This window comes from Mesitornis unicolor, unplaced genomic scaffold (genome assembly GCF_000695765.1).
Source record: "Mesitornis unicolor isolate BGI_N332 unplaced genomic scaffold, ASM69576v1 scaffold9909, whole genome shotgun sequence".
Lineage (NCBI taxonomy): Eukaryota > Metazoa > Chordata > Aves > Mesitornithiformes > Mesitornithidae > Mesitornis > Mesitornis unicolor.
In genome coordinates, this window is record NW_010206529.1 from 1 (window position 1) to 13,656 (window position 13,656).

A 13,656-nucleotide genomic window follows, 5' to 3' on the forward strand; every position below is an offset into this window, starting at 1 on the left:
GCCCTGGCTGCGCAAGGAGAGTGCCGTGCATTGCTCGGGGTAAGGTATAAAAAGTTTATTGCTCTGGTTGCGTCCTGCAAGAATTAAAAACAAAGCACCAAATAAAATTATTTTACTGACGCCTCGAGGCACTTGAAACAGAATACGGTGAGGATTGCAACTCAAGTTTTGACATGAAGCAAGGTGAAAATGAATGCTTGGAGAGCGTGTGCCTCATGGGCCGTGTCAGGTGTCGCGAGTGGCGGGAGCGTGAGGGGGGGAGCACTTCATGGGTGCCACAAGGAGCGGGCTGCCCAGCACAACTGTTCTGTGTGCCTGTAAATCGGCCAGCGTGATCCCCTCGCCAAGTATTTCTTTTTAGGGTTTGTTCAAATGCAATATTCAGTTTATTTCAGCTTGTTGTTAAAAGATATTAATGATTTACATTGATACTTGAGACTGTTCCAAGGAAAAGGTACCACAAGGGAAGACGGTGGCTCTTCTTTTGCATTTAATTTCTGTTTAGCAGTTCAGGAAGCTTTTGTTTTGATTTTTTTTTCCTATAATGTTTCAGCAAGAAAATTTGACCATATATTGTGAAATAAGCCAGTGCTGAAACTTTACAGTGTTGGTTCGCTCCGTGTTATAAATTCTTTCAGACTTCTGAAATTCTTCAGTCCCAGCCTGGGAGTGGCAGCAGTGAGCACACTGCAAAGCACGCCAGGCTTCTCAAAGTTACCCTAATTATCTTTTCCCCCCACTTCACCTGTAGTAATTTACATTTTCTAAACAAAACACAATATTAATGATGAAATATCAGAGACTCAGCTTACAGCAGTTACTGTTTAAAAAAAAAGGAAAAGAGGCTATCTGTCTGTATGCAGGAGAGGGTTTTGTGGTCTTCATCTTTTCTTAATCTAGAATAATTGTAGTTACTTCCAAAATGTTTCACCGGACGTTTTTGAACTCCCTTGTGCAGGTGGCCCAGACAAATAGTCTCTTCCTCAGGACTGTGTCGGTTTGGAAGTCGAATTGACTGCTGCTGGGGCTGGGCCCGGTTGTCCTGGGGACAGTGCCAACGTGAGTATCATTGCTGCTGGGGCTTCTAGTCACTCTTAGGAAAGGCTTGCACACACCTAGTCACGTCCTTCACATGTTCACACACATCCTGACAGCGCAGGGCTTAGGCTTTTGCATGTGTGTGTCTGACTTGCTTATAAGGATGTTGTCAGGTTAAGATTCTGTCTGTTAATAACAGTACTAAAAAATGATTGTAATCAAGGAAGGTAAACTTTAGTTAGGGTAGTGAGAATTTGGGAATTTCTGTTTAGTTTCCGCATCGTTTCATGCTCTGGTCTAACAGCCTGAGGTAACACTGCAGTGTGTCATGTTACAAGCACTGTAGGGCGAGAATATTTGCGTCCAAGAAGGAAACCTGGATTATTGACATTTCACTTAGAAAGTCAATGGAAATATTCGGGTTGGTGGTATTAAGTTCAAACATTCTTTCAGTAACCCCAAACACCTGACAGCATCCTTGTACTGGGTCAGTCACACATGAAGAGAAACACCTCCAAGATTCTTACATCTGTCTAGAATTTTTGATATAATTGCAGCATAACCAAGTAGATAAGTCTTCATCATTAACTGCATCTTCAAAAGATAATCTATAGTGGCATCTAACACTCTGTAGAAGTTAAAATTGTTAGGAGTGTCATAGAGACCTCAGCGTCTTAAAACTATAGCCTAAAATTACAGCTTGCTCATGTGTTTAACAGTGTATGCATGTGTGATATTTCTTAAGTTTTTGCAGGAGTGAACCTATAAATACTGGTTCTCCCTCTCTTTTTTTAATTATTTTTTTATTTAGGTGCATATGCCTGCAAACTAGACCATTTTCTGCCAAGCCATTTTAAAGTGAAACAGGTATTAAATACTGTAAGCCACTTAGTCTGTAGGGCAGTGACAGTAGATAACAAATATTAGGCAAAAGATAGAAATAGCATTGGCAGTGCAATCGTAGACTCTCAGCAAAGGTTTTGTTCAAATCTGTAAACAGCAAGACTGGCTTCTTCCTCCTCAAGTGTGTTAAAAGCCCACAATGTTTAGTAGATATATAAGATGACTGGTGAAACAGCTATGTGAAGTACTTCTGGAACATCACATCCCTGTTACTGGTTTTTGATGCAAAGTTCTCAGGTTGATACCTCTGAGGCCGTAGCATGAATCTGCCCCCGTTGTGGGTGGTGAAAATTCCAGTCATATCACAGTGGGAGATTCTACTAAATGAAAGTGAATCTTCCTAGTGCTTGCAGCCAAATAGAAAATCTGTAGTCAACTCTCTGCCTTGGGAATGTGGCATTCGGTATGAAGGATTAACCTGGCACAGAAGGCAGCATTCCTGGCCTCAAAGGAAAACTTAAATATTTTACTGTATGAAGGGATAATGCATAAAAATTTCCAAAAAGCCAAGTACACAATTATTTCTACTGCTTTCTGTATGGAAAAAGGTGAACTTCTTAGTTTGTCCCTGAAATGAGTGGCATAAATACATGTTAGACTTTCTCTACTAGATGTACGTTTTGTTGGCTTTTTCTAGAATAAATTTGATTTGCACAACAAAAACAAGTATAGAGTGGGCCTTAAAAATTACTAGTGAGACCTAATTTACAAGTGAGTCCAAAAATGAAGCTGTAAATATTGAGGCAATAATGCTGAGCTCTTTATTAGTGAGCTTGAACTGCTTTTCCTAAACTAGCTTGAGCCATGCAAGTGCCTGCAAGTGCTGCAGCACCTTTGGACTCTCACCTGCTTACTCATGCATACTTTACTGTGTAGGCACTGATCGCCTCTGAATTTATCTTTCTGACAACAAATATAAGGTGAGAGCCATGCTGCAGCCAAATGCAGCATCTTGCTGTAGCAAGAATATAGGGTCTGATATGTGACAGTGTTGTCCCAGTTTTTGGAGACCTCTGAACCATGATGAGCTATGGGCAAGCGATGGCTAACGTGTCTGGATACATTTTCTGCTGTCCAGCTGAGCTGCTCCACCAAGCACGTGTGGACGTGCCTTCTGCCCATGGCCATTGAGAAAATTAGTGTTAGTTTAAACCAACTGTGTGATTGAAGGTATTGGGTTAAGTGTGACAGAGGTTTAAGCCTGTATATGTCAGCTCTAACAGGGTAGGATAGTGGCACAGCTGACAAGCGGAAATTAATGAAGCCTTGGTAACTCAGTGCTTCTGATCTTCCCTCTACAACTCGTCCATACAGTTGCAAATAGCAACTGAACTGTGTCAGCTAAACGTGCTTTTGTGTGGAGTAATTCCTTTTATGTCCCTTTGAGTGACAATGGAGTGCACATAGAGCATAATCGTGCTTACTGCTGCTCAGTAACAAGCCAGCTTAACTCAGCTGTCTGTTTCACTCCTATAAACATGTAGGAAGAAGTTGAAATCAGGCCTCTCCTTTAATTTACACTCTTCCTTAAAAATGTCCTCTGTCTCCAGGCAAGACTTGTACACGTAAGGAAGTGCACATAGGTCTGTGAACTTGCTTCCAAACTTGCTGTCAGTGTCAGCTGTGTCGTCTCGGCTAGGAGAAATATTCTCTCTTCAGTGACATGAAATTACCTTCCCAAATGCCCTTTCCAGTTCCAGCAAATGCACTTAGAATGTATCCCTCCAACTGAAAAAATAAAGAATTTTGAAATTGGTTGGATTTTTTTTTTCTTCCTTGCAGGTTGAGAACAGCAAAGGGAGATCTGTGTTTAGGAACCTAGATCCATTTTGAGGTTAATACGAATACAGCCATATTTTCAAAGAGGCCAGACAAGCATAATTCAAATAAATCCATTCACACTTATTTAGTGGCCTAATCTAAATTTAGAACAGTGAGTATATTCCATCACACAACTAAGTAACTCTTCTGAGGTTTTGATGTGGTATATAAGCCAGGTTTATTGGTTAAACCTGGTGTGTAGAAAGGCTAATTTGGCAGCAGAAATGCTGTTTAAACAACAACTCTTAGTTCATGTGAAGTAACCTCATTATCAGCAGAGCTGAGCCTTTACACTGATGGACTTGCAGCATCAGTGCTTTAAAGTTAGATGTTAAATATCCCAGCTGAAATTAGTGCAAAAATCCCATGTTGTTGCCCAACCTGAGGGATTTATTTGCACCTTAGTAAGTAGTAGTAGCTGCTGTAAATGGGAGTAATCACATAAAAGTCTACTTCTGTGAAAAATGGTATGTTGATACAGTACCTAATGAGATGTGTGTAGAAATAGGGCTGCTGTTTTGCATTTTTATGTGTTACTGATGTGCACACAGCAAAACTACAACTCACAGCAAAAGTGGGGGTAGAAAGTGTTTCTTTTGAATTTCTTCTCTGATTGTGTTTGGTGAGAGCAGGTATCAAGAGTGCATTTTTAATACATAACTCCTTTTGTATTGTAAGGCAACTGCATTGGTGGTTCTGAGTGTGTTGTCCTAACCCAGAACCCATTCAATGGGTTTTAAAGTATACAGGGGAAACCAAGTCAAGGCATGCATCATTGCACGCATATTGGACAAACACACTTTTCTGTGTGCCAGCAGAAAAAAATTGCCTTGGGCAGTTGATTCTTTTTTATTATTATTATCTAATGTGTTACTCAGTGTTGGTTTTCGTGGTTTTGTGGTTTTTCTCTCTTCTGAGGGAAGAGAATTTCCAGCAGTGGTAGGGCTGGAGCTCAGTTCTTTGTGTTGGCTGAGAAATGACAACTGCAGAATAGAAATCAGCCATGTCTATTCCTGTATTCTGGCTACTGGAGTCTAGGAGACTGCTGAAGCCTGTCATCTCCTCCCCCTGACAGGATGTGTGTGACAGTGTTCTGCGGGGATGGCTGTCTTCCTGAGTGCTGCTCTAGGAAAGGATAACCTGGGTCTTGTTGTGCAAGTGGCTCTGCTAGGTGAGAGGTAGGACAAGCAGCAGGAAAGTCCTTGGAACCACTGCTGATGGGTTCTCATGAAAATCTGGTGTACTGAAATCAGCTGCGAATATATACTCACATACTGAGCTCTGGAACTTGGTGAGCCTATCAGGAGACTAAAATATGGGATGAGAGATGCACTTTATTTCATACAGAGACTTAGGTGAGAAGTAGTATGATGCTTTTTATTCCTCAGTACAAAAGTGGAAGTTCTTCTATTTCCAGCGGGCCATGTTAGGGGTTATTTGAAATACAAAAGGTTTTTTGTGGATGTTTTTGCCACTAATCTATCTTGGTTCCCTGAAAGTTTTTCTTAGAACTAATGATCTTACCTGCCTTGCTTTTAGCTGGCTTACAAATATCTCTGTAGTTGTTTCAAAAGCTATAAAAATGGTTTCCATATGTGTGTGTCAAAATACACCTGCTTTGTACTTGGCTGCATGTCTGTTTGTGATTGATTTGTACGCTACTTATATATAGTCAGGGTACACCAAAGATGTAGGCTGCCTTTTGCTTCAAAACTTCAGCTGCAGTGTAACAGCCAGGAACTGTAGAAAAAAGGTACTACTTTAACATAGATTTAAAAGGTTAAGCAAGATAATTTTTTTATTTTAAGACAAGCAATATAAAATGGCTTGAACTGTCATTCTGGATTACAGTTTGGACAACTCCTTTGCTAGAGGTGATGGCAAAAATGGTTCATTTTGCTGTGTTTGCATATGTACAAGATAGAATTTTGGATCTGCAGTTTCTATAAACGGATGCAGATCCTGCTGTCATATCCTCTGTGGCACGAGTCTGCATGACTGCTGGGGTCAGCAGAGGGTACTCTGAGATTTTTGTCTGGTGGGCAGAAAGTTTGCTTAACAAAATCCCACTGAGCATGGTTTTTACAATGAGTGATGTTATTTGATTACTTCACTCATTTCAGTGTTGAATTTTCCTTAATCAATTGCAGTCTATAAAGTCTGTCTTGAGAAGGGGTTGTGAAGATGAGCGTGCTCTTTCAAAGCATCCATCTGTTGTCACTCCTTCTGGTTATCTCCCTGTACTGAGGTTTGAGAGCTGTACCCAGGGAGCAAAACCAGAGCAGGTCAGAAAAGCAGTTTCCTACTACCTTACACTAAAACCATGAGAAATTGGCTTCAAAAGCTTAGGGACAGAGCAATCAAGAAACTACACAGTACAATAGTCCATTAGTAAAAGTCAAGCCATCAGTTTACACCTTCTCTTAGCATTGCATCGTTAAAAAATGTTAATTGGAGGATGTCAGGTTAGCATTTAGATTTAGTCAAACCTAGTAGAAAGCTTACTATTTCAGAAGGTTTTCAAGAGGACCTGCAAGAGACAGAGAGGGGCTTGTACAAGCTGGCAGAGCAGATGCAGGCATAACCAAACGCTTTGCTGGGATCTGTGCATGCTGCTGCCTTCCTAAAACAGTTGTGAACAAACTTACACTGCCTGCGCTGCTGCTTCTGTCCTGATGAGCTTACAGACTGTGTATCCATACTGTGCAATCTATTTACAGAGATGCGGGGTGAGGGTGGTGGGGTGGGGGAAGAGGTGGCTGTGCTCTCATTGATGCCTAGAAGGAGATTTTGTGTAACCAGCTATAATGTTGATGGGGGTTTACCCATTTAGATCATCTCATACATCAATGGGAGAAGAGGCCATGAGCTGCTTAGGACTTCTGTTTCTTGCACGTTGCAACGCTTTTGGTGGAAATGGCAATTCTGTATAGCCCAAGGTGCACAAAAATAAACCCATGATTTTGTCAATAACGAGCCATGAAAATACTGGCTTCCAGGAGGCTGACCCATGAGCAGAAACCTCCTTAAAGTCAGTAAGACTTTTGTTACTAAATTTGTGGTTGCAGGAATACAGTCTGTATTAATGTGTAGTTTTGGCGATGTTTAATTAATACTGATATGCAGCAAGTCTGCTTCTTACAAAATGAACAATATTTTAGTGCATCCCTAGTTCTTTTCAAAGAAAAGACATTTGATACAGAATTGCAATACTGCTTTAATACTGCTATGCAAGAAAAAATGAGGTTTTGCTATTTTTATTCATTTTTTTCTCAGTGTAGAAGCTTTATGCTTTTAAAGCAGTTATGACTTTACTATGTTAAAGATACAGCATCCTTTTCTACTTCCCCACTGCATCGATTATGCACTTCATATATAGAGTAATAATTCTGCAGTCCAGCGTTTCCCAAGGAAATCTCAACAGTAACATGATTTATCCATTTACAACTGTAATGTATTTGTATCTGGAACTTCTCTCAAAGCCCAGCAACAACCTGGGGAGACTCCCTCCACTGTAACAAACGCTAAGAGACTTTCTGATTAAAACTAATTTAAACCAATATATGTTGCAGTCATGGCAAACCCTGAAGTGCTGGTCACATACTATGTAAAATGCAAAGAGCTGCTCTTGCTTAAGTCCCAGTCTTTTACAATAAGACTATGTAGCCTAACAAGCTACGCTGCTAACATTAATTTTATTGGCAAATAAATTGATTTAAAATAAGCCCAAAACATTAATCTGTTTTTCCATCTTATTCAACTTTTGTAGCATATCTAGTTTCATATGGTAGTAAGAGCTGAAAAGGTCTCATAAGCATTACTTTTAATTTAGATGAGATTTGAAATTTAAACATTATAAAAATGACCTGTAAATTTATACGCCAGCATGCTGATTGGTTGCAGATGTTCAGATACTTATAAATGGGTGTAATTTTAATTACTTTCAAATTAGCTTCCAGATGCTAACCCTTTATGTTTGCTCTGACACAGCATTAAAATACATGCCTATATTTAAATGAAAGGATACTGTCTCTTTAAGAAAAGCATTTATGTTCTGTTGATGGAAACCTTGAACCTAAACCATGAAACATGAGAATTTTTACAACTATGTACCATAGGAAACACGACAGAGCGTAGCTTCTTAGTTGAATGAATAAGAATAGCATCACGTCATTGTATTTAATTACTCTTATGTTTCAAAATGTGTTTGTTAAATCCCATAATGAAATACTGATGTAAGGTATTTCGATTTTTAAATGTGTACCAGAATTTTTTTTTTATTTCAGAGAAGCTCTGAATGTTGAATGTGTGTAAGTCTCCAGGAATGTAACAAGTTGATTAAAAACTCCAGCCAAGTCCATCCTCCTTACAGAAAAAAAAAAAAGCTGGATTTTCTTTTTTTGGATATTTGTTTTGCAGCTTTCTACGTCTTAAGGCAGAGAATAGCCAGCCTAAGGTGCCAGCCCAAAGGTTAGCTGAACATATTTCTTGAAATAATTTTGGCAAGGTTATGACTTGGAGTTATGGCTTCTAAGTCATAAGTTTACATGAAAACTTTAATACATGACAAGAAGATGTTCTTTCATTTTTTCCCTTTTTTAAACATTTGATTTGGAGAAGATGAGGGGGGAAGGAAATTAACAGGGCTGTTTTATCCCAGTCACCTATCAGATGAGATACTTGTTTTCTAAACTATTGCACTTTCCCTTTTCACTCTTTATTTTACCCTCAAGCCCCAGGCAACTTTTTTTCCTTTTTGCAAATTGTTTATACTCCTAGCATCATGTTTACAAGCTGCCAGGCTTAGGAGGCCAGATTTGCTTTCACAGGATTGAATCATGTGGGGTGGGAGGTTGGTTTGGGGTGGCTGAAACACTTATTGCCACTCCTTGCCTGCTTTGCTCCTCCACTACAAGTTGTCATTCTCGCAACAGGAAAACTTTACAGCCCCGCTCTACAGCAGTGCACAGCCTGGCATTTTAGAGCAAAATGAAAGTAATGCTGGTTTGCATTGGTGCCAGGGCTGCAGTCTGCTACTGCTTAGGAAGTGATGGGTCCTGTTTACTTATTCCTGCGGTGGCAGTACCGGGCTTTAGAAAGGGGAGTGAAGCAATCAGCTGTTCATCTCTCCGAGAAAGCCAGCTTTGTTACTGTGATACAGAAGTGACTCTGCTGAAGCCACTGGGTGCTATATTCTAGTAAACAGAACAGCAAGAGGGCCCAGTTTGTTTTCTGCCAGCACACATAGAGACACTCATGCTGGTCTGCTTCTGCCTGCAGAATTCATAGTCGCACAGAAAGGTTCAGGTAACGGGTATGTGAGATGATAGAGCACCATCCTACAAGCAGTTATCACAAGCCACTTGAAATGCAAACATGAGAAGATCGACAAAGCATGAAATACTTCTTGCTTTTCTAATTTTGCATTATGTTAGATAAAATTTTCTCTGATTTTTAGAAATGGTGTTTAAGCTTATAAGCATTAGATTAACTTTCATTGACTTCATGAAATTCTGTCGATTTCAGTGCTACCCATGCTGAAGTTATGCATGCTTTCAAGTGCTGTTCTGAATAGCAAGGCATTCATGAACCAGGGTCTAGATCTGTGTATGCAGTTTAGAAATGTATCTGGCAGCAGTCATAGGCAAGCAAAGAATTCACTGCAATGAATAGCCCACATGGGTTGCAGTTTGTCATCTTAATGTGCTGTTACCAGAATCATATGTGCAAACTGAGTAACTGATTTACCCAGGCAAATGTAGTAGTTGTACATGAAACATTAGGAGCCACTTACTTACTGGAACTGTATATTCTAAGTGGATGCTGAAGTGTGCACTTTGACTTTTATTATCATGAGTGTTACAAATAAGTGCAACTAGTTTGTGAAAAAAATATTCAGGCATTAGATACTACCATTCTATCTGATGAATTTATCAGTCTCTAGTTGCAGAAGTTGGTCAAGGACATTTATAATCTTTAAAAAAAATAGAGTAAGGAATGTTTTGCTTATTAAATTATCTGAAAATTAATGCCCAGTTGCCCTAGTCAGGCTTGGTAAGCTCTGCAGAGATATATGTTGTGACTGCTAGTACACCTATTTGGGAAGCAAGCTGATTTTTTCAGAAGTAATTCCTTAATGTGAGTTATGGATATGACATGTATTTACCACCTACTGGTAACTGTGTGATAGGTTAGGCTTTATGCATACTGCTGCATTTGTTTGCAGTTGAACAAAAAAGAAATATATAACTCTGAAAGAGCTGTAGTGATTTATTTTACAGATTAGCTCATACCTTTGGGATCCTAGATCAAAAATACTGTGAATAAGGCAGATTTATTTTCCTGAGTCTATGTTTATGTAATTGTACAATTTGCAAAGAATTGCAAAAAGTAAATAGAAAGACACAGACATGAGCTGAAGCTGGCTCAGAGGAAGAGAAGCAGAGAATTTGAGGCTGTGGTCTGGTAGCACCACAGGAAAGAGGGAACCAGTTTCAGGTGAAGGAGGAAGCATAAAGGAAAGCTGGCTTCACCAACATGCAAATAAAGTTGTTAAGTTGGCATTGGGGGAACCTAAGTAACGATCATAAGACTGGAAGTCTGTTCTGAATTCAGCAGTGTAAGAGGATCCAATAAAGTCTGTGAAGGTGAATGGTATGTAATAAGCTCTGGGCTGATGCACAAAGTACTTTCTGTGTTTGGGCAAACAGAATTTTAAGGAGCTGGGATTCAGAGGCAAAAATAAGGGGCTATATGTACTTGGGAAGAGAGGGCAAAAGCAAGGCAGGTAGTCAGCATAGTTTGTTTCAGATTCAGGTATTCTTATGTATATTTTTAGACTTCAGAGAGGTGAAAATAGAAGTTTAAGAACAGATTGGATATCTGCTGTATGGCATCTTGACACAGATTTGAGTGGAGGGCTGCAGAAAGAGCAATTAAAGACCCTGAGCACAACGTCTATCAATGAAACCCTCTTGTGGACATCATGCAAGTAATGCAAGAAATGCAAGCAACAAGAAATAACTATTAAGGAACAGAAATTAAGAGGCAAAACGGAGAGAAAGAATGTGAGACTTATATACGGAATTATTCTCAAGTCTGTTTTGATAATGATGTAGCTAAGAGTGTTGGAAAACCAAAGAAGAGTTAAATTGGTAGAGATGCTGCACTAAGAAAGTGCAGGGATTTCCATTGTTTGCCACGAAGAGGAGTTGGGCTGGTAGGAACCAGGCAGTGCAACTCTCTGGTTAGGACTCCACCAAACAGGTGATCAAGAAATAAATCATTAATGTTAAATTCCAGATGAGAAAGAATAGAGGGCACAGCATGTGGTAGTCACACATGCCCCCAAAAGGTGTGCAGCTCCAGTGCAGAGGAACTGACAAACCTGAGGGGGACATCCAAAGCAGCTCTGAGGGAACTGTGTGCAGGGAGAAAATACAGATGAAATTTTAAAACCCCAGCATTATAGACCCATAATGAATTGATTAAATGTGTTTTTCATTTATTGTATATGTGCAACAATTAAAAAAATAATATTTCAGCATGACTGAGTCATGCTCAGACACCACCAGCAGCTAATAGTGGCTGGGAAGATTGGTGGCTTCTGGCTTTCACACAAGGGTAATGCATGCTAACAGCATGTGCATTTCACCAGAAATTCTTTCTCCCTCTCTCCCACACTTGAAAAAAAAAACCCAACCCTAAACCCAAACCACTTATTCGTTGTGTTATTTTTACAGGAAGTTTAATTTGGCCTGAAGTTTAAGTGAGACTTAAAATGTGGTATTTATTGTCTCATTTTGGAGGAAAACGTGGTTATTGCAAACCACGTACCAGAGTTTTAAATTGGTACTCTGTTAGATTTTTTGTCAAATAGAAGGCTTTAGGATACCTCCTTTACTCCATTGAAGTCAGTGGGAACTGAGACAGAGCAAGTCTTCACATCTGGCCCAAAAAGAGAGTTTAACGTGATCAAACTTCAATGAATAATCATGAGACCAGAGTTTATTTGCTGATATCTCTTGAATGAATTGGGCAACAAAATTATATGGAAAGTTTAGTTTTGGTTTATTCTATGGCCTAGATAAGTAAGCAGCAGTTGACTAAAGATTAAAATAGGACTTCTTTCTGTCTGTCTCGGTCCACATTACTGCCAATGGGACTACCAGTTTAAATGCTTTCAGAAAGGAATCCTTGGAGAAACAGTAGATCTTTTGTTGATTCAACTATAGAGTAGCAGTCTTTGCTTTAGTGGCACTTGTCTATACAGGTGTACTTTTAACTTCTGTGTAAAACTATTTTTATCTCTGAGCCTGGTGGCTCTGGTAGAGGTCAGTGGGAAGGGCTTATGGATGTTGCTGCGTATGCAGGCTTGGCTGAACACTGTCTGCTTCTTAAGTTGTGTGCAACGTGCAAATGCTCTGTTCGAGTTATTGGGAGAATATACAGATTGCTGGGTGAGAGTGGATTGATTCCTGATAGAAATTGCTGTGGGAGACATCTGTGGCGTTGGCTGAGCTAGAGATGTTGCTAAGCTTACTGCAAAGCACTTTTCTGTGGTGTATAGAAATTCTTCAGTTGTAACATTGTACTGAATTTCAGCAGCTGTGCATAAATAAGATGCATAATACTTAAGCAGCCAACGTACACAGAATCTACTCTAATACAGGATTTCTTCAAGTGCAGTGTTTGGCAGCAAACATAGGTTTCCAAATACCTGTTTAATGTGCAAAAAAAGCATTTTGTGATGGCTTTGACTTTAGGGATAGTGGTTTGCTAATCATTAGGAAACTTTCCTTGTGGTAATAGAGATTCTTGACCTGTAGACTGGTGAGGGGCTGAGATTTCCTTTAACTGAGACTTAAAAACAGAAGAGAGAAATTATCTCTCATGTGATTTATGTGCATTTCTTAATTATATCTTGAGATAGGAGTTAGGCTAGATCAGGTGTTACCCACTTATATCTCATACAAGACATTAAATAGTGCATAGTATGGATCTAAGTGTGTTGAGGTGTGTTGTAACTAGTTGATGTCATGAAGATCCAGTAGATCTGATTGCTTGATTTAATAACATGGCCCATCTTACATGTTTCATATCAGTAGACAGTTATGTGTTGTTTGTTTTTTTAAACAAATACTATTACTTTTTTTTTCTACTACAATATCTGACCTAAATGAGTGAATTAAGCAAAACATCTGATTCCTAATACAAACATATTTGGCCTTCTGAATTAGAAGAACATTTTCATTTCTAAATGAAATTAAAATCTTACGTATTTAATTACTGAATTTTATAAGGCTTTTCATTGTCAGGTATGAGATTTTTTTCTCTATCTGAGCTGATGCTAATTTACAATCTATGCAATTGAGCGAGGGACCAAGACTTTTAAAGTCAGCTGAACTAAAGCTGCCACAGGTTCAGCTACTGAACTGTAACACTTCACACCAAGCTGATCCCATGGTGCTTTGTAATTTTTAAAGAGCAATTGTTACCAAACTGTATTCCACTACACAATATAGATTTCCTCTGAAGTACAGTTGAAATTTCATGGAAGCTTTCAAAAACGTATTTACAGTAATTTCTGTTTCTCTGCTGTAGTTTAGATCATGTCTTTTTCCCCAGTGACTTCGAAGTCATGAAGTTGTTCTTCATAGTCTTAGTTTTGCTGCTATCACCTCTAATTAGACTTCAGTCTGTGAAGTCAGGAAGATGAGAGTCTCTGTGTCTAAATGGGCTCTTACACAAAGATGGTTTTTTCCATTTATGACCATAGTGATTAAAAAAGTAGTAACTGTTCCCAAGTGCAATGTTCTAGATGTTTTTCATTATATATTAGTTGCTCTTCAGTCAGATCTGTGCATTACTCAAGGGCATACTTTTTGAAACATA

The 13,656-nt window shown here is 39.2% G+C and overlaps 1 protein-coding gene across 1 annotated transcript in view; it reads left to right on the top strand.

Annotated features, from left to right (window-relative positions):
- Window positions 1-958: 958 nt before the first annotated feature.
- Window positions 959-13,656, top strand: part of NPNT (nephronectin) — a gene marked incomplete at its 5' end in the record, with an annotated part of 44,976 nt that continues 32,278 nt past the window's right edge. Inside the window, 2 exon segments of the mRNA XM_010191793.1 lie at window positions 959-1,059; window positions 8,182-8,232. Coding sequence (XP_010190095.1) covers window positions 959-1,059; window positions 8,182-8,232 — 152 coding nt within the window.